Source organism: Melanerpes formicivorus, unplaced genomic scaffold, assembly GCF_026170545.1.
Source record: "Melanerpes formicivorus ecotype bairdi unplaced genomic scaffold, bMelFor1.0.p_v2 SCAF_1, whole genome shotgun sequence".
NCBI lineage: Eukaryota > Metazoa > Chordata > Aves > Piciformes > Picidae > Melanerpes > Melanerpes formicivorus.
In genome coordinates this window covers 30,820,297-30,845,256 of record NW_027142353.1, presented here as the reverse complement: position 1 = coordinate 30,845,256, position 24,960 = coordinate 30,820,297, and the positions used below count along the sequence as shown (strand labels likewise).

Sequence of the window (24,960 nt, the reverse complement as noted above, 5' to 3'; positions counted from 1 at the left end):
GTGGCCAATGTGCAGAACCCGGCACTTGGATGTGTTAAATCTCATGCCATTGGACTCTGCCCATCTGTTCAGCCTGTCAAGGTCCCTCTGCAAAGCCTCTCTACCCTCCAGCAGATCAACTTCTGCCCCCAGCTTGGTGTCATCCACAAATTTACTGATGATGGACTCAATGCCCTCATCCAGATCAACAGCAAAGATGTTAAAGAGCATGGGGCCAAGCACTGATCCTTGGGGCACACCACTACTGATGGTCCGCCAGCTGGATGTGGCACCATTCACCACCACTCTCTGGGCTTGGCCCTCCAGCCAGTTCCTAACCCAACGCAGTGTGCTCCCAGCCAAGCCATGGGCTGATAGCTTAGCCAGGAGTTTGCTATGGAGGACAGTGTCAAAAGCCTTGCTGAGGTCCACGAAGACTACATCCACAGGCCTGCCTACATCCACCAGACGGGTTACCTGATCATAGAAGGAGATCAGGTCAGTCAGGCAGGACATGCCCTTCCTAAACCCATGCTGGCGGGTCCTGATCCCTTGGCCATCCTGTAAATGCTGTGTGATTGCACTCAAGATGACCTGTTCCATAATCTTGCCTGGCACCAAGGTCAGGCTGACAGGCCTATGTTTTAATGCTGTCTGCATCAGAAGGACATTCCATACTCAGATTTCTGAAACAGAATAAACTACTTGGAATTTCCTAGCCAACCTAACCTTCTACTTTTCAGGCAAATAACAGTAATGTCCAGCAGAGCGATAGTAAAGGTATGAATAATAGAGGCTATAGTAAATCATTAGCAGGGTATGAGATGACGTTTCCTACTCAAATGGCAATTATAGTGTTCTTTGTTTTCTAGTTCATTAAATTATGCTGGTGTGAGAATTGCTTGACTGTTAGTTGTTTTATGTGCTTAACTTTATAATTTATTTCTTACATTTTTCTTTTGCTCCCTTTAATGATATAATTTCTTGGATTTCTTTCCTTCTCTCAAATTTTAAGTGGTCACATTACTGTTTGTCTTACAGTTTGTAGGAGTTCTTACTGTTGGACTAAAGTTCTTGTCCAAGACCAGACAATCTTGTGATAGAGGCTTAATTTCTTTAAGTAGTTGGAAAATGACAGTTTGTTCCAGATAATTTTTCTTTCAATATCTGATCTACTAACTTGTTGCAGTTGCTGGTTTGTTTTTTTTTTTCCCCAGAGAAAGTTTAATGCTGTGAGTTTCATGTGTGATGTGTCATGGTGTTGTGGTTTTTTTTTTCTTTTACAGACTGAGACAACTATAGGCTTCAGTTCATATCAGCAGAAAAGGTAAGCATGGTTTTCTAACAGTTTAGTACAGCCATTATATTGTGAGATTAGTGATATTTTTTGTAAGAGTAGTAAAATTTTATTGTAAACAAGGTCAAATACAAATTTTACAGGTTTTAATATCACATCACATATGAAATAAGAAATGGAAGATTCTTTAATTTACTTTGTAATAAATACCACAGAGAAGTTCTGTATAAATAAAAATGGAGTAAACTGAGTCTCTGCTTGAAGATTGTTGTATCATTTCACTGAAGTTTTATGGAGGAAAGAGTGCTTCAAAAGTTCTTGGTGTCCTTTTGAAGAAAAACTTTTGATAAATTCTCTGCCTGCTGTTCATCCATTGCATTGTCTTTGCAAGAAGTTTTGAAAAATCTCTGAGAAAAAATTTGCAGTTAAAAGCCTGGATCCTATTTATGTCACTTGCCACCAGTCTCTGCTGCTTTCTGTTGAGATACAGATGTAAATCTTGCAATGTAAATCTCCTGAACAGTATGAACATACTGTAGATTTTAGCTTGCCTAATACTAGGTTTCCAAGTGTCCAGGGTTCCAGGGAGGGGGAAAGTGAATATGAAGGTGCTGAAGAATCCTATAAGGATGTGTCAGGTGTTTCACGCCAGGTGAAATTAACACATAAATTCACATTATCTTTATTGTGATGATGTAAAAGAGAAGAGTTTATATCAGATTATGTTTTGACATAAGGCAGTTACATCTTGTTTTGATCTAAAGCTTGAGGCAATTTTTGTATTACACTAATGTGAGTTTTATCAAACTTGGTATGCAAACTTCTTGTTTGCTTTTCAGTTAAAATCTTTGTTTAGTCATTCCACATAAAACTTGAAACATTGTGGTGCTCTACCTTTCCTGACCTGCCTTGATTCCCTTTCCCCAGCAGTGAAGGTTTCAGGACTTCTGCCCATTTATTTCTCGTATGTGTAGTCGCTCAAACTAAACTTTCCACCTGCTGCTTTTTTTGAACTGTGTTGTTTTCTCCTTGTCTATTAAAATTGCATTAAGCAAGCAGAATATGCATTTCACTAAACTATTCCCATAAATAATCACTTCCAAAGATGTATTGAGTACTGCTTTCTCTGTTAACCACTTACACCTAACATATACACACCTCTGTGTGTGTAACTGTCATGTGGTATAGGGAATTGCCACATGTAAAGTTACCATGTATTTAGAGTCAGATGAATTTAATTTTCCTGATTTGTGCTGTAATTATACAAATCATAACATTTGGGTCAATATAAAACAAAAAAAGTTAGTGATGGAATTTAAATGATGCATTTAAATTTGTTTTCTCCATTTTGCTATCTTAAGCTGCTTGTATGAAGCCCTGTATTCATTATCTTATAGAGCACTCAGACTTTCCACAGAGTAAAAGAGTCTCTCTAATTTAATTTTCTTTTGTGTGTTGAAAGATAATTGCAATAATTCTTAATACTTCTGGAATAACAATCAAAGCAAATAGCTTACGGAGTGGTATAACTAATATTAACTTCAAAGATTTCTAATTCTGTGAGCCGGGTAGCTTAAGCTAATAAGTATTTGTTGTGTTCTTTGTCATGATTTGTAATACTAAATCGACTGGATTTTTGGTAATTCATAACTCACAAACAACATGAGTGGTTTAAGATGCTATTAGCCCAGCTGTTAACTTGTCCTTGCTTCTAAGGGTTCCCTCCTGTGACAGGGGGGCTAGTATATGTGCCTGTGGCTCAACTGCTGTGATATACTTTAACCTGCTAGTGATGGGTTTGTACATGGGTTGTGAAATGGAGCTGTTGTGCAGTGTGTGTTTGTTGCTTTCTTCCATAAGCAGTTAGGAGATTGCAAAATGGTAGAGGACACAGCTGCGGACAGGAACTTCAACAGCTGTAGCTATGCACTGCAGTTTTTCAGTCAGATTGCAAGTATGAAAACTGTTCTTTCTTTCATGTATTTTTTAGGGTTTTTTTCACTTTGTTTGGTTGGCGTAGGTGTTTTTTTGTTTGGGGTGTGTTGGTTTTGGTGTTTTTTTCTCCAATGGTGTTAAAAACTCTGTTTCTTGTCTATGTGCTTGACTTCCCAAGATTTAGAATAAACCTTTATTTATTTAGAATAAACCAAACCAGGTTGGAAGAGACCTTCAAGATCATCGTGTCCAACCCATCAACCAATCCAACCCACCCAAACAGATAACCCACGGCACCGAGTACTTCATCAAGTCTCCTCCTGAACACCTCCAATGACGGCAACTCCACCACCTCCCCGGGCAGCCCATTCCAATGGGCAATCACTCTTTCTGTATAGCACTTCTTCCTAACATCCAACCTGAACCTCCCCTGGCGCAGCCTGAGACTGTGTCCTCTTGTTCTGGTACTGGCTGCCTGGGAGAAGAGACCATCATCCGCCTGTCTACAACCTCCCTTCAGGTAGTTGTAGAGAGTGATAAGGTCACTCCTGAGTCTCCTCCAGGCTGAGCAACCCCAGCTCCCTCAGTCTTTCCTCATAGGGCTTGTGTTCCAAACCCCTCACCAACTTTGTTGCTCTTCTCTGGACTCGTTCCAGCAAGTCAACGTCCTGCCTAAACTGAGGGGCCCAGAACTGGACACCGGACTCGAGGTGCGGCCTAACCAGTGCAGTGTACAGGGGCAGAATGACCTCCCTGCTCCTGCTGGCCACACTGTTCCTGATGCAGGCCAGGATGCCATTGGCCCTCTTGGCTGCCTGGGTACACTGTAGGCTCATGTTCAGCCTGCTATCAACCAGAATCCCCAGATCCCTCTCTACCTGGTTGCTCTCCAGCCACTCTGACCCCAGCCTGTAGCACTGTATGGGGTTGTTGTGGCCAATGTGCAGAACCCGGCACTTGGATGTGTTAAATCTCACGCCGTTGGATTATGCCCATCTGTCCAGCCTGTCGAGGTCCCTTTGCAGAGCCTCTCTACCCTCCAGCAGATCAACTCCTGCCCCCAGCTTGGTATCATCAGCAAATTTACTGATGATGGACTCAATGCCCTCATCCAGATCAACAGCAAAGATGTTAAAGGGCATGCGGCCCAGCACTGATCCTTGGGGCACACCACTAGTGACTGTCCACCAGCTGGATGTGGAACCATTCACTACCACTCTCTGGGCTTGGCCAGCCAGCCAGTTCCTAACCCAACGCAGTGTGCTCCCAGCCAAGCCATGGGCTGATAGCTTAGCCAGGAGTTTGCTATGGGGGACAGTGTCAAAAGCCTTGCTGAGGTCCAGGAAGACTACATCCACAGGCCTATAATTCCCTGGCTCATCCAACCGGCCCTTCTTGTAGATAGGCACAACGTTGGCCAGCTTCCAGTCCTCTGGGACCTCTCCAGTGAGCCAGGACTGCTGAAAAATGATGGAGAGTGGCTTGGCCAGCTCATCTGCCAGCTCTCTCAGCACCCTAGGATGAATCCCATCTGGTCCCATGGACTTGTGGGGATCCAAGCTGCTAAGGAGAGTTCCAACCACCTCCTCAAGGAACACAGGGAAACTGTGCAGCTCCCTGGCTCCTTCTGCCAGCTCTGCAGGCCAGCTGTCAGGAAGACGTTCTGTCCTGCTAGTAAAAATTGAGGCAAAGAAGGTGTTAAGTATCTCTGACTTTTCCTCGTCCCTTGATACAACATTTCCCTCCATGTCAACCAAAGAGTGGAGGTTGTCCTTGCCCTTCCTCTTGCTATTAAATATATTTATAGAAGGACTTTTTGTTGTCCTTCACAGTAGAGGCCAGTCTAAGCTCCAAATGTGCTTTTGCCTCCCTGATTTTCTTCCTACATAATTTGGCAACATCCTTAAACATTCCATGGGTTGCCTCCCCTCTCTTCCAAAGATGATACACCCTCTTTTTTTCCCTTAGTTCAATTAAAAGTTCATTAACCATCCAGGACGGCCATCTGACGCGGCGGCTCATCTTCCGGCACATTGGCACAGCCTGTCCCTGAGCCTTCAACAATTCTTCCTTGAAGTAGGTCCAGCTCTCCTGGACCCCTGTATTATTAAGGGCTTTATCCCAAGGAACCCTCTGAATTAGTTCCTTGAGTAACCTGAAGTCTGCCCTCCGGAAGTCCAGAGTGGAGGTCTTCTTGCTGCCCCTCTTAGCTTGACCAAAAACTGAAAATTCAATTATCCCGTGGTCACTGGACCCCAAACACCCTCCGACCACCACATCACCCACCAGCCCTTCCCTGTTGGTGAAGAGGAGGTCAAGCATAGCCTTGCCCCTGGTAGGCTCTCGCAGCACCTGGGATAAGAAGCTGTCATCCATGCATTCTAAGAACCTCCTAGACTGTCTCCTCTCTGCTGTGTTGAGATCCCAGCAGATGTCAGGCAGGTTGAAGTCACCCATGAGAACAAGGTCCGGAGATCTTGAGACAGCCCTAAGCTGCCTATAGAATGCTTCATCAACATCTTCCTCCTGGTTGGGTGGTCTATAACAGACTCCAACCAGGGTGTCTGCCCTGCTGGTCTCCCCTCTAATTCTTACCCACAAGCATTCAACCCGATCATCCCTAATCTCCATCTCAGTGGCATCTAGTGCCTTCCTGATGTACAGGGCCACCCCTCCACCCCTTCTTCCTTGCCTGTCTCTCCTGAAGAGCTTGTAGCCCTCAATTGCAGCGCTCCAGACATGTGAGTCGTCCCACCACGTCTCTGTGATGGCAACTACACCATAACTTTCCTGCTGCAACAAAGCTTCCAGCTCCTCTTGTTTGTTACCCATGATTTGTGCATTAGTGTACATGCACTTCAGCTGGGCTGCCAGTTTCACCTCCGACTCTAGCTTGTCGCCCCTAGACTCTTGCCTGAGGCGACTAGTTTCAGCCCCTTCCCCCTTTGAAACTAGTTTAAAGCCCTGTCGATGAGACCTGCCAATTCCCTTCCCAGGATCTTTTTACCTTTGGGGGACAGGCCATTCTCATATACTGTGACCTTTCCCCTCCTCTGGGACAGATGTACTCCATCTGTTGCCAGCTGACCTGGTGCAGTAGAAAGTTTCCCAATATCAAAAAAACCAAAATTCTTTTGACTTCACCAGCCTCTAAGCCACTTGTTAACTATAGCTGCTGACCTGTTCCTTATGGTATTCCCTCCTGAAACTAAGGGTATTGATGAAAAAATTATTTGTGCCCCTGACCCCTCAACCAGGTCTCCCAGGGCCCTGAAGTCATCTTTGATAGCCCTGGGAGTTCTGGTTGCAACATCATCATTCCCTAACTGCATAACTAGTAAAGGGTAGTAGTCAGAGAGCTGTACCAGTCTAGGCAGCCTACTGATAACATCATTAACTTGGGCTCCTGGCAGACAACAGAGTTCCCTATGAGATGGGTCAGGCCGACATATAGGGCTCTCCATTCCCCTCAGAAGGGAATCACCAATAACAATTACCCTCCTCTTTTTTTTGAGGGAACAGGTCCTGATGCCAGGGGAAGGCTGTTTAACCTTAGGCTGCTTTGCCTTAGGCTGTTTAACCTTAGGCTGCTTAGCCTTAGGGAGAACCCCAGATGGTGTGTCCTCCGGCATCAGGACCACCTCACCCTCGATCTCCAGTGCTCCATATCTGTTTTCCAAGAGCAGCAGGGAAGGTGAGGGGAGGTAAGGAGGTTTAACTTTGCGTCTTTTGAGAGGAACCTGCGTCCATTCCCCTCTGCTTTTTGAATAACCAGCCTCTGCTGGGGGAGCCTGCAGAGCCTGCTTACTCTGATTCAACTCTTTCCTCCTCTGGTTCATCTCTTTCCTCCTTTGGTCCATCTCCTTCCTCCTCTGGTTCATCTCTTTCCTACGTTCCCTTACATTTCTAAGGCTAGCAACCTTATCCTTCTGTTCTGCCTTAATCTGGGTCGACACTGATTTTTTTAGGGAGATTTTGCTGCGAGTTACAACCATGCCTGTCCCTGGCCACAGCACCTACTGCCAATAAAAACAATAAAATAAAAAAATAAGAAAAAGTAGGGTGGCGCGTGAGAGTACAAGAGAATACGGGCTGTCCGACGAAGAGAGCCCGTGTGAGCTGCAGTTGAGCCTTTTAAATTCAGCCACTCCCGCCGCCGGGATCACGAGTCTGACCACGTGAAAGGACGGCTGCTCCTTCCTCACAGGAAAACTCGGCAGTGATGGCGATTCCCGCAGCCCGAAAAGGAGAGCAGCGGCTGGTCCCCGGCGTTTGCTGGTCTTGGTGCTGTCCCGAGCGAGCTGCCCGACAAAGAGAGCCCGTGCGAGCCGCAGCCAAGCCTTTTAAATTCAGCCGCTCCCGCCGCTGGGATCATGAGTCTGACCACATGAAGGGACAGCTGCTTGATGACTTGTCTTTCACTGTCTTTATTAGGGATTATAATCTCTCCTTCATGCTATTGTTTGCAGATTTTTCTTTCCTACCTGAAAGGTTCATTCAGTTCCTTGATCTGCATTTTAAAACTAATAGGAAGGAGACAAATGAGACATAATCTAATTTTGTTTTGCTCTTGCCTGTGGTCAGATTACAGTGCAACCTATCCAAGCTTCACCCAGTTCTTTCCCCACCCTTTCCCCAGACAACCCCTTCAGAAAGTGTTAACTCTGAAGCTGAATATGTGATATCATGAGTATGTATTCCTGACACAGGGTTAATATTGGCACAAATGAGCCAACCAGTATCTGGATGTAGTTTATGGAAAAAAATTGTCAGTCTTTGTTCATCTATGCTTACAGTGGTGGCTGTTGACAGATACCAAAGCGCTCAAGTATTTTGTGGGAGTTCACTTTCTCACCAAGGAAATAAACCCCTTTAAACAACTATTAAATTAATGTAGGAAAAATACACATAGAGTAGTTCTTAGATTTGAATTTTCCTCAGTAGCATTTACAGATGGTACAGGATTCCACCTCCCCCAGAAATTCCTGAACAACTAGAAAGGTAAAGTGAGGATACAGAGGAACAGTTACTATCCAGTGTTGCAGAAATCTTTAAATACTGTGTTTGACAAGCATTTTCTTCATCTCCAAATGGAGAGATGTTCACAGATTACTTAAAATTATGAGTGCCTAGTAGTCTGTGATAAGCAGTGAAACATTATAGAAGTGCTGCAGAATGTCCTTAGGAAAAAAAAAAAAAACTGTCTCAGCACAGGTGGATATTCACAGGCATTGATATTTTGACTGTCTTTATAACTTAATCTGTAACTAAACTTACTGAGATAGAAAGTTGCATTTCAATGAAAAGCATGTGGTAGTAGGTTACTTCAAGTTAGTACCAGTATAGTAGTTGTTGAGATTAATGTCCTCTTATTTGGATGACATACAGGGTGGTATGGTGAGGGTGATGATTGTGTCAGGGACTATGCGTAGTTCACTCTGAAGTCTCATTCTAAAATCAAAATTCTTGCAGAAGGGAAAAAAATATCATTGCCAGGAACTAGTCATCTCTGAAACTTCATAGGTTCAGATAACTCCCAGCTGATTTTTGGTCTGCTGGAGCTTGTTGCAGATGTTAGGAGTCCTCTCATTCAGATGCATCTTTTCATGTTGTTCTTTGTAACTTGGAAATTAAGAACATTGGGAGGGATATGGAAAGAAAAATGTTTAGATCCTGATACAAGATCAGGAGCCATAGCTCTACATGCATACTATAGTAATTAACTTAAATATAGTTACTCTGTAAAATTGCCCTACCCATGGGCGTATGCAGCCTGCAGTGAACAGCTGCCCAGGAGAGCAGACATTATCATTCTGTAAGTCTACCGCAAGTTGACTCATGTTGAGCCTTTTGGTAGGCAAAATTTGGGAATTCCCATTTAAAACTTACTATAGTTGTTACTTCTGTTATAATAGTTGGTATTAATTACGGTGTAGCTGCCTTTACTAAATATTACCCATTTAAAAATGCTGTTTTGTCTACATGGCTAACAGGATAATGCAGCTGTGCAGTCTGAGAAAATGTTGCTTAAACTGTTCATGTATGTGGAGAATTGCGTATGTCCTGATTTTTCAAGTCAGGTCAAGATACTCTTGACTGTATTTTTAATGTATTTGAAATAAAGATCTTCATTATCAGGTTAGTAAATCCTGTACATATTTCTGATAACTTTTCCTTAAAAGGCATTGATTTGTCTTTTTGTCAAAAATTACCAGTTAAAAAAAAAAAAAATGGTTTGAGTTTTGAAATATGAAGAAATTGACAGAACTATTTTAAAAATACATTATTGAAAAAGTAGTTACTGTTTAGTGTTATCTTGACAAAAAACTATACCCAGGCTCCCTCTTATTCAACAACTGTAATCATGGCAGCACTTAATAGCAGCAAGAATTGTAATTTTCTGCAGATGTGAATACAGTGTCTTACACCTTCACTTCTGTTGTGCTGTCCTTTATACATACACACACACACATGTGCCTGCACACACATACACATATGAGTACACACTAAAGCCGTGGTATGCCTACTCTTGCCCCAGTGGTATTTTACTTTTATTATTTGGATAAAGCTCTTTTTAATGACTAAGGTTTAAGTAGTATTAAAGATGTTTTGACATGCAGAGTTAGAGAGATGTAAATAGATCAGTATGGTCAGTCTTCCTAGTACACATATAGTATATTGGAAGTGTGAGAATTCAATTGTAGAAGGCTAGAAAAATTCATTGAGACATTGTATTTTTATTAAAGCAAGTGCTGGTTTGTTAAAACTGTTCTTGCTGGCCAGATCTGTGCTATTAGAGACTACAGGGCAAGGACAACCTCCACTCCTTGGTGGACACAGAGGGGAACACTGTAACAAAGGATGAGGAAAAGGCAGAGGTACTTAACACCTTCTTTGCCTCAATTTTTACTAGCAGGACAGAACGTTTTCCTGACAGCTGGCCTGCAGAGCTGGCAGAAGGAGCCAGGGAGCTGCACAGTTTCCCTGTGTTCCATGAGGAGGTGGTTGGAACTCTCCTTAGCAGCTTGGATCCCCACAAGTCCATGGGACCAGATGGGATTCATCCTAGGGTGCTGAGAGAGCTGGCAGATGAGCTGGCCAAGCCACTCTCCATCATTTTCCAGCAGTCCTGGTTCACTGGAGAGGTCCCAGAGGACTGGAAGCTGGCCAACGTTGTGCCCCTCCACAAGAAGGGCCGGTTGGATAAGCCAGGGAATTATAGGCCTGTCAGCCTGACCTCAGTGCCAGGCAAGATTATGGAACAGGTCATCCTGAGTGCAATCACACAGCACTTACAGGATGGCCAAGGGATCAGGCCTAGCCAGCATGGATTTAGGAAGGGCAGGTCCTGCCTGACCAACCTGATCTCCTTCTATGATCAGGCGACCCGCCTGGTGGATGTGGGGAGGCCTGTGGATGTGGTCTACCTGGACCTCAGCAAGGCCTTTGACACCGTCCCCCATAGCAAACTCCTGGCCAAGCTGTCAGCCCATGGCTTGGACAGGAGCACACTGTGTTGGGTTAGGAACTGGCTGGAGGGCCAAGCCCAGAGAGTGGTGGTGAATGGTGCCACATCCAGCTAGTGGCCAGTCACTAGTGGTGTGCCCCAAGGATCAGTGTTGGGCCCCATGCTCTTTAACATCTTTATTGATGATCTGGATGAGGGCATTGAGTCCATCATCAGTAAATTTGCGGATGACACCAAGCGGGGGGCAGAAGTTGATCTGCTGGAGGGTAGAGAGGCTCTGCAGAGGGACCTTGACAGGCTGGAAAGATGGGCAGAGTCCAACAGCATGAGATTTAACACATCCAAGTGCCTGGTTCTGCACATTGGCCACAACAACCCCATACAGTGCTACAGGCTGTGGTCAGAGTGGCTGGAGAGCAGCCAGGTAGAGAGGGACCTGGGGGTACTGGTCGATGGTAGGCTGAACATGAGCCTGCAGTGTACCCAGGCAGCCAAGAGGACCTATGGCATCCTGGCCTGCATCAGGAACAGTGTGGCCAGCAGGAGCAGGGAGGTGATTCTCCCCCTGTACACTGCACTGGTTAGGCCGCACCTCGAGTCCTGTGTCCAGTTCTGGTCCCCTCAGTTTAGGCAGGATGTTGACTTGCTGGAACGAGTCCAGAGAAGGGCAACGAAGTAGGTGAGGGGTTTGGAACACAAGCCCTTTGAGGAAACACTGAGGGAGCTGGGATTGCTTAGCCTGGAGAAGAAGAGACTCAGGGGTGACCTTATAACTCTCCACAACTACCTGAAGTGAGGTTGTAGACAGGCGGATGATGGTCTCTTCTCCCAGGCAGCCAGTACCAGAACAAGAGGACACAGTCTCAGGCTGCACCAGGGGAAGTTTAGGATGGATGTTAGGAAGAAGTTCTGTACAGAGTTATTGCCCATTGGAATGGGCTGCCCAAGGAGGTGGGAGGAGACTTGATGGGGTGCTTGGTGCCATGGGTTAGTTGTTTAGGTGGGTTGGATTGGTTGATAGGTTGGACGTGATGATCTTGAAGGTCTCTTCCAACCTGGTTTGGTTTATTCTAAAGGTTTATACAGCTAAGGTTTCATACCCTGGTCTTACATTTTTATTTGTGTAAGTAGTTTCTTTGTTGAAGTGGTTTTAGATTATGGAAAGACACCTTTCTTTGATCAATAATTAGTTTTTCCAGAAGTATGCTGGATGGAATTTGATTGAGTTCAAGGCCTTCAGCTTTCATAATGTGAGCCACATGTGCCTGTCCAAGAGCATCTTCCAACTCCTGGCTTCCCCTCTATTAAGGCAGAACTGGATGGTTCCACTGTACTGGCTGGCTTTGTGGAGCAGGTTTACTTACCCTGGACACATGGCTGCAGCTCTGTCTTTGGGCAGCTAGGATTGGTAACAAAGTCAGAAAACAGGGATCTAAATCATGAGTGCTATCTTATTTTCAATAACAACAGCATTTAAAGAAAATAAAGCCGTCGCTCTTGGGCCATTCTGGAGCCACTGATCTTGAGCCTTTCTTGTTTATTTATTTTATGTTATTGTCTCACTGGTTTATGTTTTATTGTATGAATGTGATTTTCTTTCAGCCCAAAATAAAATGTTACTGAATTAGTGGATCTTCAGTGTGGTCACAGTCACATCATTCTGAGTCATAAAGTAAGCAGTAGTAGAGAATGCTTTCAGATACTTCACGGTCTTCACTGCTGGCTTGTTTGAGTTGTATTTAAGTTTCAGCCTTCATCTACTAGCATTCTCCTAAGGAGTTCTCAGTGGGAGGTTAGTGTTGGCAAAGCTAAATAATGCTTCTAGAGCAAAGTCACTGTCTTCTGGAGATTGAGTTTTTGACAGTGTAGACATGGGCTGGTTTCTCCCATGTGGCCTCGGTATCACATGGGTCCAAGATTGTTTATGTACAGGTATAGATGTAGCTAGAGAAACTTAATGATACATGGTAAATTACTGTTACAGATTAAGGAAAATGTTTGGATATTGCTGTGAAAGATTATGTAAATTTATTTGGCTTACTGTTTCACTTAGCTGTCACTACATAGAGGAAAACTAATTCTTCAATCATATCAATTCCAAATATATGTACTTGTAGTGGGTTGAGAGAGAAGGCCTAGCTTTCTCTCCCCCACAAAGAGGAAAAAAAAACACAGCTAACTCAGTCAGAGAAGCAGAAGGAATGCTATATTTTACAAGCAATGTGGAAAGGCAGGTTAGATATACAATATATGCAGTGTTCACAATATATGTACAGAAATATACAGCAAGGAAAAAAAGAATACAGGAACGAAATTCCCTTCTCCGAACAGAGGAGGATTCCCGCCCTGTACCTCCCTCTCTCCCCCTACCTCCCTTTTTTCCCAAAAAGGGCTAGAGAGAGAGAAAAGGTAATTAATAAGGATGAAATTTTGTTAGGCCTCAAAAAAGCGCATGCAGGATTAGTGCTTATATTGTCCAAGGTCATTCTGGCTAGGAGCCCAGAAGCAGGCAAGCTGGAAGGGAGAGGGAAAGGAACAAACTGAGAAAAAATTCCAGCTGCACTGAAACTTAAAACTGCGTTCTACCAGTCTACCAATGAAATTTGTTTAGAATATCTGATTATTTTCGTTATTATTCCAAAACATTCAGCCAGAGTGTTCCAGCACTGTCCCTTTCTTAAAGGCACAGCCTCAAACCGTCACAGTGCTCTCGCATAAATCTTTCTTGGAGACACCACATCATCATGTGAGTGGCTGGTAAAGTTACGATATTCTGACCAGACAAGTTTGTCAGGCTGTTTCTTCTTTTTAATTTGTTGCTCCTTTATTAGTCTTAATGAACATTTTGCTAAGAAGGGGCAATCTGAGATAACGCAGGAGTAAAAATGTACCATATAACAGCCTCTTCTATAGCATTTTGATTTTTCTTGCAGTGTATCCCTGTATCGGGGAAATTGCCGACCTCTACGGTTTGAGCCACCAATGCTGGATTTCCATGAACAGTAAGTTGAAAAGTCTTTTATTTGTCTTAACTAAACTGATCAAAAAGAGTGTTTAAAACTGATGGAGAAGGTTGCATACATAAACTGGGTTGACAGATTGTCTGTAAGTGTAGTTGACGTACCTGTAGTAGCGAGCTGGTGTACTCAGTCTTAAACATCATATAGCAACCTGTCAGTTGCTGTAGTATAGGTACTTGTACTTACTTTTTAGGTGCTTGTACAGCTGCTCTGCAGAGTGGAAACAATTTTAAATGTACTCTTACATTCCAAAGGTGGTTTTTTTTGTCTTGCTAAAATATCATAAACACTTTAAGCTATTCTTCATTATAAAAAAAGCCAAAATATGTATGCTTTTTCTTGTCAGAATGAAAGCATTGAAGAACCAATGTACATCTAGTACAGTATTAGTGTGCAAAATTCTCACTTAGGTCTGTACAGTAAAAGCAGAACTGCACTGGGGGATCACTTCCTTCTATCAGTTAAAATAGGAAATCTGTATGGTAAATCTTGGTTCAGTATGCATTCTGTTTATTTTTCTCATAACGGTACGTGATCATTTATTTGTTGTAGTTTAGGTCAATCTCAGGCAGAAATCATCTGATTTATTAGAACTTCAGTAAGATATCAAAAACAGTTCTAGAAAATGTTTATGTGAGAAGCTGTGAAGTTCAGTTTAAAGTCTGTATGTGAACATTTAAAGTGAGACAACTCTAAGAAGTGCTGAATAATTCAACTTTATGGTGGGAACAAACAGCAGGTGCCAAGCACGTTGCAGATTTAAAATTTTGGCTTTTTTGCCTTTTAAATGAAAAGGAGTTTTCATATTCAAAAGTTTGGCTTTTCTTTCTTTGGTAATAATGGATTTTAGGAACGGCATAAAATGTGTATCTATTTTCTGACTAAGTACCTATTAACAAAACACTGTTTAGATACAATAGCATGTAGCATTTAGTCTAGAGCAAGCTTCTTTGAATTTCATGTTTATGCTGAGCTATCAACACAGATCATTCCTCGGCTAAAGAAAATTGTAATGTCTCATTTCATTTGTAAAATAATCCATACTTTCTGTGATGTTTTTGGTTTCCCAAGAGTGTGTAGGTTTAATCAGATGTTTCAAAACCATCCCATCTTGAGAAGGAATAATATTTATTAGAAGTTATTTTATCCAGGGGTTTCAGAAAATCAAAATCAGTATTATGTTGATAAGATAGGCGCTGTAGAAGCATTTCCTGTATTCTATCTGGAGATGAGATTACATTAGCCTTATATGTCTCTTTTATAACAGTTGGGGTATTTTTAATGCTGTTTTAATATAGAATAAACATTACTGTATTCTGCCACTTTGAAGGCAATCCAGGTAATCTCACATTTATCAAAGGAAATATATGATGGATATGCAAACTTCTAGCTCACTTGAAAAGATAAAATGTTCTCTATATACATTAAGCCTCTGGGAATGGGGTGGAACTGAGGCAGGCTCTCCCAGATCACTGCTCCAGGGGACTGCTTGGACTAAGTGGAAAATGCATTTGGTTATTTTGTGTGAAAGCCTCCCGCCTGTGTTTCTGAAGCAACACCAATCTTCCTCTGGAACAAATTCTGCAGCATGATAGGTATCAGACAGTTGGGGCTTCAAAGAAAATAACAGGCTAAAAAAACTCCAGCCAAAACCAACTTCAGCTGCCTTTTGCTTTTAATCTCTCTTTTAATCTGTTACTTTCCTCTGTGGTTAAATGGGAATGGAATATTTGAGGTGTTCTAACATACAAACAGTAGCCAGTACATCATATTCCTTAGCTTTGGGAGTTGGTTGTTCAGAGGTGATTTTGGCAAAATGCTCATTACTTATATGGCTTTCTGTGTTTGAGACAAGTCTCCATACTTGAGCTCTTGAAGGTAGCCCATGTAGGGGAAGAGTACTGTTGCAGACCAGTTTGTATTCAGATATTGCATCTGCTTTGTGGGAGAACTCGAATCTTTGTATGTCTCAATATGTTACCATAGTCTGTATTAATTAATATCTGAGCATATCAAAAGTAAAATTTGTAAGTTCTTTACAAATTTTTGGTAGAAGTTTACTTTCGGTAATGGAACATTTTGATATTGAGTATTTTAGCATGCTGACAATATATAGAAATGCTTATCATCAGAATTCTAAAATATAAAATTATTTTAAAGGTGAAGTTGACATCTTAGCCCTGCTTTGTAATCTATAAATGATAGTTTTCCCTAATGTAATCCTTGATCAGCATATGCTTCTGTGGAAAGTTATTTCTTCACTCTCAAGCCAAAGTTTTCTTAGGATGGCATTCTGAAAATCTGTCTTTTGTTTTTCTGTTGATAAACAATCTCACATTGTGTTTCCTTTTAAAAAGTTTTCTTTAGTGGATTTCTGTAATGATTCTTGTTTGTGAGCTCTAGTATTTGGCAGGATATTCTCTGAAAGCTTGATCTGGCTGTAAAAGCAATTACTTGGTAACATTCAAATATTTTAGACCTTCTTGCAGGTCTTCAGACCTTATATTACTTCAACATAAACATAAGTTCAGGAACTTGGTCTATTTTCTTCAACAGCTCTGATCTCTTAACAGTAAATAGTGAAGAATTTTACTAAGTATAGTTTTTCTAAATCTCTTACATTTAAATAAGTATATTTACACACAGTGAAAGGACCCATAAGGTACCTATAGTGTGCAGCCAAGTGTTTACACTTTTGACAGACTTCTAATGTGTGGAGGTTTGAGATTGTTGGAATTTAAAATAAAACTGTTGCAAAATGAAATTTTGTTTTCCCTCAAAGTTTAATGTAAGAAGCTGTTGACAGTTCAATTGACATTTAGTCCAGATCTATTCTTTTTTGTTTGCATGTCATGCTAGACTGCAAAATGCTGTCAAAGCAATTAATAGCTTACTATACTCTTTGATTCAAATCACAGCTTGCAGGCACTTCCATTTCAGCCCACTGCTTCTCACTCAGAAGCGCACACCGCCACACTTTTTCTAAAACTTTCTCCAGTAGGTCCCGTGGGCAGGGCTGGGCATGGTGGTAACTCATCACAATAACTCATTAAAAAAATCAGTCTCGACTCAGACTGAGGGGGAATATAAGCAGGTAGGTAGGTGTCATAAGCAAGAGGTAGGTGTCCAGGCATCTGGCTGCAGAGAGTGCTGGAGCCTGGCACTTGACATGCAGGGTAGTGGGGACAACTCCTGCATTAGGTGTGAGCAGACAGACTATCTGCTTAACCTGGTGGCCAGGCTGATGGACAAGGTTGCTAAACTTAGAGATGTAAGGGATTGTAGAAGGGAGACGAACTTGAGTAACCAGGCTCTGCAGGTTCCCCCAGCAGAGGCTGGTTATCCAAAAAGCAGAGGGGAATGGATGCAGGTTTCTCTCAAAAGACACAAAGTAAAACCTCTTTGCCTCTCATCACCTTCCCCACTGCTCTTGAAAAACAGGCATGGGGCAATGGAGGTCAAGGGTGAGGTGATTCTGCTGCAAGAGGACACACCATCTGGGGTTTTCCCTGAGGCTAAGAAGCCTAAGGTAAACCAGCCTAAGGTTAAACAGCCTTCCCCTGACATCAGGACCTGCTCCCTTAAAAAAAAGAGGAGGGTAATTGTTATTGGTGATTCCCTCCTGAAGGGAACGGAGGGCCCCATGTGTTGGCCAGACCCTTCTCATATAGAACTCTGTTGTCTGCCAGGAGCCCAAGTTAATGATGTTACCAGAAGGCTGCCTAGCCTGGTGCAGCCCTCTGACTACTATCCCTTACTAGTTAGGCAGTTAGGGAATGATGATGTTGCAACCAGAACTCCCAGGGCTATCAAAAATGACTTCAGGGCCCTGGGAGATCTGGTTGAGGGGTCAGGGGCACAAATCATTTTTCCATCAATACCCTTAGTTTCAGGAGGGAATACCATAAGGAACAGGTCAGCACCTATAGTTAACAAGTGGCTTAGAGGCTGGTGCAGTCAAAAGAATTTTGGTTTTTTTGATCTTGGAGAACTTTCTACTGCACCAGGCCAGCTGGCAACAGATGGAGTACATCTGTCCCAGGGGAGGGGAAAGATCAGAGTGTATGAGAATGGCCTATCCCTCAAAGGGAAAAAGATTCTAGGAAGGGAATTGGCAGGCCTCATTGATAGGGCTTTAAACTAGATTTGAAGAGGGAAGGGGCTGCAATTAGTCTCCCCAGACAGGAGTCTGAGGGTGGTAAGCTGGAGTCAGGGGTGAAACCAGCAGCCCAGCTGAAGTGCATGTACACTAATGCAGGAAGGAAAAAACGAGGAGCTGGAAACCTTGTTGCAGCAGGAAAGTTATGATGTAGTTGCCATCACAGAGACGTCGTGGAATGACTCGCATGACTGGAGCACTGCAATTAACGGCTACAGGCACTTCAGGAGAGACAGGCAAGGAAGAAGTGGTGCAGGGGTGGCCCTATACATCAGGGAGGCACTAGATACCATTGAGCTAGAGATCAGGGACGATCGGGTTGAGTGCTTGTGGGTGAGAATTAGAGGGAAGACCAGCAGAGCAGACATCCTGGTTGGAGTCTGTTATAGACCACCCAACCAGGAGGAAGATGTTGATGAAGCATTCTATAAGCAACTTAAGGCTGTCTGAAGATCTCCAGACCTTGTTCTCATGGGTGACTTCAACCTCCCTGATACCTGCTGGGATATCAGCGTGAACCCAGCACGTGGCTGAAGAGAGAGGAGGCAGATTGAGGAGCTCAGCACTGGGAGTTTACTTTTGGCTTTGCTTCCCTTGCTTTTCAGGCAGTAAGGGGCTGCTGGCTCAGGACCTCCTGAAGAGGGGAGGAGGGGCAGCTGGCTCAGGTTGTCTAGGTGCCTGAGGGCAGTGATGTAGCTGGGGGAGGGGTTGCCATGGAAACCACACACCAACCAAACAGAACCCAGCACGTGGCTGAAGAGAGAGGAGGCAGCTTGAGGAGCTCAGCTCAGCCTTCTCACTGATGGGAAAAAAAACACAAAAAAAAACCCAAAAAACACTTGGGTGGAGAGGGTGGTTGCCGCAAGGTGGTTACTACTAGAGCAAAGGCTAATAGAAGAACAGTGGGCACCCAAACAGAGACCACACACAAGCATGCAGATGTTCAGGTAGGTGGCTGCAGTGAGTGCTGGAACCTGGCACTCGATATGGAGGATGGAAGGAACAACTCCTGTGTTAGGTGTGAGCAGATCAGTGATCTGATGAGCATGGTGGCCGAAAAAAAAGGAAGAGGTGGAAAGGCTAAGAGCCGTAAGAGATGGTGAAAGGAAAATTGACTATTCCCGTAATCTAACGTCTTCAAAACCAGAACAGGGGACAGCTCAGTGCAACAGGGAGTTTGATACCTTCCCAGCATAAAGCCTCTCAACCTCCATGTAGTAACCCACATGAGCAGGGCCAATGGGAACAGGTCTCTGCCCGATGGAAGAAATGCAAACGAAGAAAGCCTGCTACTTTGAGCAGCACGCTGCCTGAAGTGCAATTACAGAACAGGTATGAGGCTCTGCAGGAGAAACAGGTCATTGGTAAGGTCGAGGACTCAAGAAGGTCAGAAGCTGCACCAATGACAGGTTGCCTCAGGTCAGCCATCATAACTAATCCAATATGCAGACCAGACCCATTTCATAGAGAGATCAGCTGCCTCACTGGTGCCCAAGTAAAAGACATTGTAGATAAAATCCCCAAACTTGTGAGTCCTTCAGACTACTACCCACTTCTGGTCTTTCAGGTGGGTAGTGATGATGCAAGAGTGAGAGGCTCACAATCAATTAAAAGAGATTTCAGAACCTTAGGGCAACTGCTAAAGGGATCAGGAGCTCAAGTTGTGTTCTCTGCTATCCCTGTAACGTCAGCAATGGATGAGGGAACACTGAGGAAGGGCCGACAGGTCAATTCATGGCTCAGGGGCTGGTGCCATCAACAGGGCTTTGGGTTCCACAATCATGGATTGGTTTTCAAGGCACCAGAGCTGAAAACAACTTATGAGACACACTTGTCCCAGAGGGGGAAAAGAATCCTGGGGCAGGAATTGGCAGGGCTCATTGATAGGGCTTTAAACTAGATTTGAAGGGGGAAGGGGTTACTAGTCTCCTGCTGGCCGGTGACAAACAGAGGGGCAGCTCACCAGAGGCAGAGAGATGGAGAGCTGGTAAGGGCTCTCAACTTGCTGCCCTGAGGCAAGCCACAAATGATGCACCAGGACATTCTGTGGAAACCGAGGGGAATTGGCACAAGAGGAGGACAGGGCCAGCCCAGCTGAAGTGCTTCTATGAGAATGCGTGCAGCTTGGGCAACAAACAGGATGAGTTAAGGGCCGCTGTGCTGCTGGGATGCCACAACATAGTGGCTATTACTGAAACTTGGTGGGATGATTCCCATGACTGGAATGTAGGGATAGATGGGCATAAGCTCTTTAGGAAGGATAGGCAGGGAAGGAGAGGACGAGGTGTTGCCCTCTATGTCAATAACCAGCTGGAATCAGTGGAGCTCCACCTGGGGAGGGATGATGAGCTGGTTGAGAGTGTATGGGTTAAAATTAAAGGCAAGACAAGGGAAGGAGGTATTACTGTGGGGGGTCTCCTACAGGCCACCTGACCAGCAGAACCAAGCAGATGAGGCCCTCCACAGGCAAATAGAAGCGGCTTCCAGGTCACAAGCCCTGGTCCTCATGGGTGATTTCAACCACCCTGACATCTGCTGGAGGGACAACACAGCAAGGCACCAGCAATCCAGGATGTTCCTGGACTGCATAGAAGACAACTTCTTCCACCAAATGGTAGAGGAACCAACAAGAAAAGGTGCTATGCTGGACCTTGTTCTCACCAACAGGGAAGGGCTGGTAACCAATGTGAGGCTCAGAGACAGCCTTGCTGCAGTGATCATGAAGCAGTTGCATTTAATACCTTCAGGGCAATCAGGAGGAAGTATTCTAAGCTTATGACCCTAGACTTTAGGCATGCAGACTTTAGGCGTGCAGACTTTAGGTGTGCAGACTTTGATTGCTTCAGGGATCTGCTAGCCAAAGTGTCGTGGGACAAAGCCCTGGAGGGAAGAGTGACCCAGGACAGCTGGCCAATATTCAAGGACCACCTCCTCTGTGTCCAGGAGCTATGTATACCAACAAAGAGAAAAGCAGGAAAGATTGCTAGGAGGCCTGCCTGGATGAGCAAGGAGCTACTGGACACACTATTACTTCAAAAGAAACTCTACGGGAAGTGGAGAGAAGGACAGCTAGAACAGGGGGTATATAAGGAAGCTGCCCGAGCAGCAAGAGACCTGTTTAGGAAAGCCAAAGCAGAGTTTGAATTGAATCTAGCCAGGGAGGTTAAAGGGAACACTAAGAACTTCTACAGGTATATTAATGGCAAGAAGAAGACCAGGGAAGGTGTGGGTCCCCTCAGAAAAGAAACTGGTGAAATGGTCACAAGTGATGAGGAAAAGGCTGAGGTACTCAATAACTTCTTTACCTCAGTCTTCACTGCAAGGGCCTCTGGCCACATTCCTGATGTTATGGAAGACAATGCCAGGGACGGGGAGGAAGAACTGCCCATTGTAAGTGAAGATCAGGTTCGTGATCACCTGAAGAACCTGAAAGTGTTCAAGTCCATGGCACCCGACGGATTACACCCACAGGTACTGAGAGAACTGGCAGATGAGGTTGCTAAACCCCTCTCTATTATATTTCAAAAGTCATGGCAGTCTGGGGAAGTCCCCACAGACTGGAAAAGGGGAAACATTGCCCCCATCTTCAAAAAGGGCAAGAAGGAGGAACCAGGGAACTACAGGCCAGTCAGTGTCACCTCTGTGCCCGGAAAGATCATGGAGCAGATCCTCCTGGAGGCACTATTGACTCAGAAGAATAGTGAAGAGGTGATTGGGAACAGTCAGCATGGCTTTGCCAAGGGCAAATCCTGCCTGACCAATCTGGAGGCCTTCTATGAGCAGGTGACAAAATTAATAGATGAGGGGCGAGCAACTGATGTCGTTTACCTGGACCTGAGCAAAGCCTTTGACACTGTCCCGCACCACATCCCGGTCTCCAAACTGGTGACACATGGGTTTGATGGGTGGACCACTAGATGGGTAAGGAACTGGCTTGACGGCCGCACCCAAAGAGTGGCTGTCAATGGGTCCATGTCCCAGTGGAGACCAGTGACAAGCGGAGTCCCTCAGGGATCAGTCCTGGGACCTGTCTTGTTCAACATCTTTGTGGGTGACATGGACAGTGGCATTGAGTGCACCCTCAGCAAGTTTGCTGATGACACCAAACTGTGTGGTGCAGCAGACACGCTGGAGGGAAGGGAGGCCATCCAGAGGGCCCTTGACAGGCTGGAGAGGTGGGCACAAGCCAACCTCATGAGGTTCAACAAGAGCAAGTGCAGGGTCCTGCATGTGGGTGGAGGCAATCCCAGGCACAAATCCAGGCTGGGCAGTGACTGGCTGGAAAGCAGCCCTGAGGAGAGAGACTTGGGGGTGCTGGTGGACAAAAAGCTCCACATGAGCTCTCAGTGTGCACTTGCAGCCCGCAAAGCCAATCAGATCCTGGGCTGCATCAGGAGAAGTGTGGCCAGCAGATCGAGGGAGGTGATCCTCCCCCTCTACTCAGCTCTGGTGAGACCCCACCTGGAGTACTGTGTCCAGTTCTGGAGCCCCTCTTACAAGAGGGATGTGGAGGTGCTGGAAGGTGCCCAGAGAAGGGCCACAAGGATGATCAGAGGGCTGGAGCACCTGTCCTATGAGGACAGACTGAAGGACTTGCGGCTGTTCAGTCTGGAGAAGAGAATGCTCTGAGGTGACCTAATTGTGGCCTTCCAGTATCTGAAGGGGGCCTACAGGAAGGCTGGGAAGGGACTTCTCAGGATGTCAGATAGTGATAGGACTAGGGGGAATGGAATGAAGCTGGAGGTGGGGAGATTGAGGCTGGATGTCAGGAGAAAGTTCTTCACCATGAGAGTGGTGAAGCCCTAGAATGGGTTGTCCAGGGAGGTGGTTGAGACTCCATTCCTGGAGGTGTTTAAGACCAGGCTGGGTGAAGCTCTGGCCAGCCTGATCTAGTGTGGGGTGTCCCTGTCCATTGCAGTAACAAGATGATCCTTGTGGTCCCTTCCAACCCTGACTGATATTATGATACTATGATACGATGATCTCAACACAGCTGCGAGGAGACAGTCTAGTAGGTTCTTAGAGTGCATGGAGGACAGCTTCTTAACCCAGGTGCTGTGTGAGCCTACCAGGGGTAAGGCTATGCTTGACCACCTCTTCACCAATAGGGAAGGGCTGGTGGGTGATGTGGTGGTCGGAGGGTGTTATAGGGGCCAGTGACCCCGAGATAATTGAATTTTCAGTATTCAGTCAAGCTAAGAGGGGCAGCAAGGAGACTCTGGACTGCCGGAGGGCAGTCTTCAGGTAACTCAAGGAACTAACTCAGGATTTTCCTTGGGAAACAGCCCTTAAAAACAAAGGGGTCCAGGAGAGCTGGACCTGCTTCAAGGAAGAACTCTTGAAGGTGCAAGAACAGGCTGTGCCAGTGTGCCAGACGATGAGCTGCTGGGGCAGACGGCCAGCCTGGATGGGCAATGAACTTCTAAAAGAACTGAGGGAAAAAAAGAGGGTGTATCATCTTTGGAAGAAAGGGGAGGCAACCCATAGAATGTTTAAGGATGTTGCTAGGTCTTGTAGGAAGAAAATTAGGGAGGCAAAAGCACATTTAGAGCTTAGACTGGCCTCTGCTGTGAAGGACAACAAGAAGTCCTTCTATAAATACATTAATAGCCAGAGAAAGGGCAAGGACAACCTCCACTCCTTGGTGGACACAGAGGGGAACGCTGTAACAAAGGATGAGGAAAAGGCAGAGGTACTTAACACCTTCTTTGCCTCAATTTTTACTAGCAGGACAGAACGTCTTCCTGACAGCTGGCCTGCAGAGCTGGCAGAAGGAGCCAGGGAGCTGCATAGTTTTCCTCTGTTCCATGAGCAGATAGTTGGAGCTCTCCTCAGCTGCTTGGATCCCCACAAGTCCATGGGACCAGATGGGATTCATCCTAGGGTGCTGAGAGAGCTGGCAGATGAGCTGGCCAAGCCACTATCCATCATTTTTCAGCAGTCCTGGCTCACTGGAGAGGTCCCAGAGGACTGGAAGCTGGCCAACGTTGTGCCCATCTACAAGAAGGGCCGGTTGGATGAGCCAGGGAATTGTAGGCCTGTCAGCCTGACCTCAGTGCCAGGCAAGATTATGGAACAGGTCATCCTGAGTGCAATCACACAGCACTTACAGGATGGCCAAGGGATCAGGCCTAGCCAGCATGGATTTAGGAAGGGCAGGTCCTGCCTGACCAACCTGATCTCCTATGATTAGGTGATCTGCCTGGTGGATGTAGGCAGGCCTGTGGATGTAGTCTTCCTGGACCTCAGCAAGGCTTTTGACACCGTCCCCCATAGCAAACTCCTGGCCAAGCTGTCAGCCCATGGCTTGGACAGGAGCACACTGTGTTGGGTTAGGAACTGGCTGGAGGACCAAGCCCAGAGAGTGGTGGTGAATGGTGCCACATCCAGCTGGCGGCCAGTCACTAGTGGTGTGCCCCAAGGATCAGTGCTTGGCCCCATGCTCTTTGACATCTTTGCTGTTGATCTGGATGAGGATATTGAGTCCATCATCAGTAAATTTGTGGATGACACCACACTGGGGGCAGAAGTTGATCTGCTGGAGGGTAGAGAAGCTTTGCAGAGGGCCCTCGACAGGCTGGACAGATGGGCAGAATCCAACGGCATGAGATTTAACACATCCAAGTGCCGGGTTCTGCACATTGGCCACAACAACCCCATGCAGCGCTACAGGCTGGGGTCAGAGTGGCTGGAGAGCAGCCAGGCAGAGAGGGACCCAGGGGTACTGGTCGATGGTAGGCTGAACATGAGCCTGCAGTGTACCCAGGCAGCCAAGAGGGCCAGTGGCATCCTCCTGGCCTGCATCAGGAAGAGTGTGGCCAGCAGGAGCAGGGAGGTGATTCTCCCCCTGTACACTGCACTGGTTAGGCCGCACCTCGAGTCCTTTGTCCAGTTCTGGTCCCCTCAGTTTAGGAAGGATGTTGACTTGCTGGAACGAGTCCAGAGAAGGGCAACGAAGTAGGTGAAGGGTTTGGAACACAAGCCCTTTGAGGAAACACTGAGGGAGCTGGGATTGCTTAGCCTGGAGAAGAAGAGACTCAGGGGTGACCTTATCACTCTCTACACTCTCTACAACCTGAAGGGAGATTGTTGACAGGCGGAT

General features: G+C 45.4%; 1 protein-coding gene across 1 annotated transcript in view; it reads left to right on the top strand.

Annotated features, from left to right (window-relative positions):
- The window catches only part of TMEM131 (transmembrane protein 131), a 136,331-nt gene that overhangs the window by 45,864 nt on the left and 65,507 nt on the right, over positions 1 to 24,960 (top strand). Inside the window, exons 3-4 of the mRNA XM_068139069.1 lie at positions 1,266 to 1,306; positions 13,613 to 13,681. Coding sequence (XP_067995170.1) covers positions 1,266 to 1,306; positions 13,613 to 13,681 — 110 coding nt within the window. The remainder of the gene's footprint in view (positions 1 to 1,265; positions 1,307 to 13,612; positions 13,682 to 24,960) is intronic.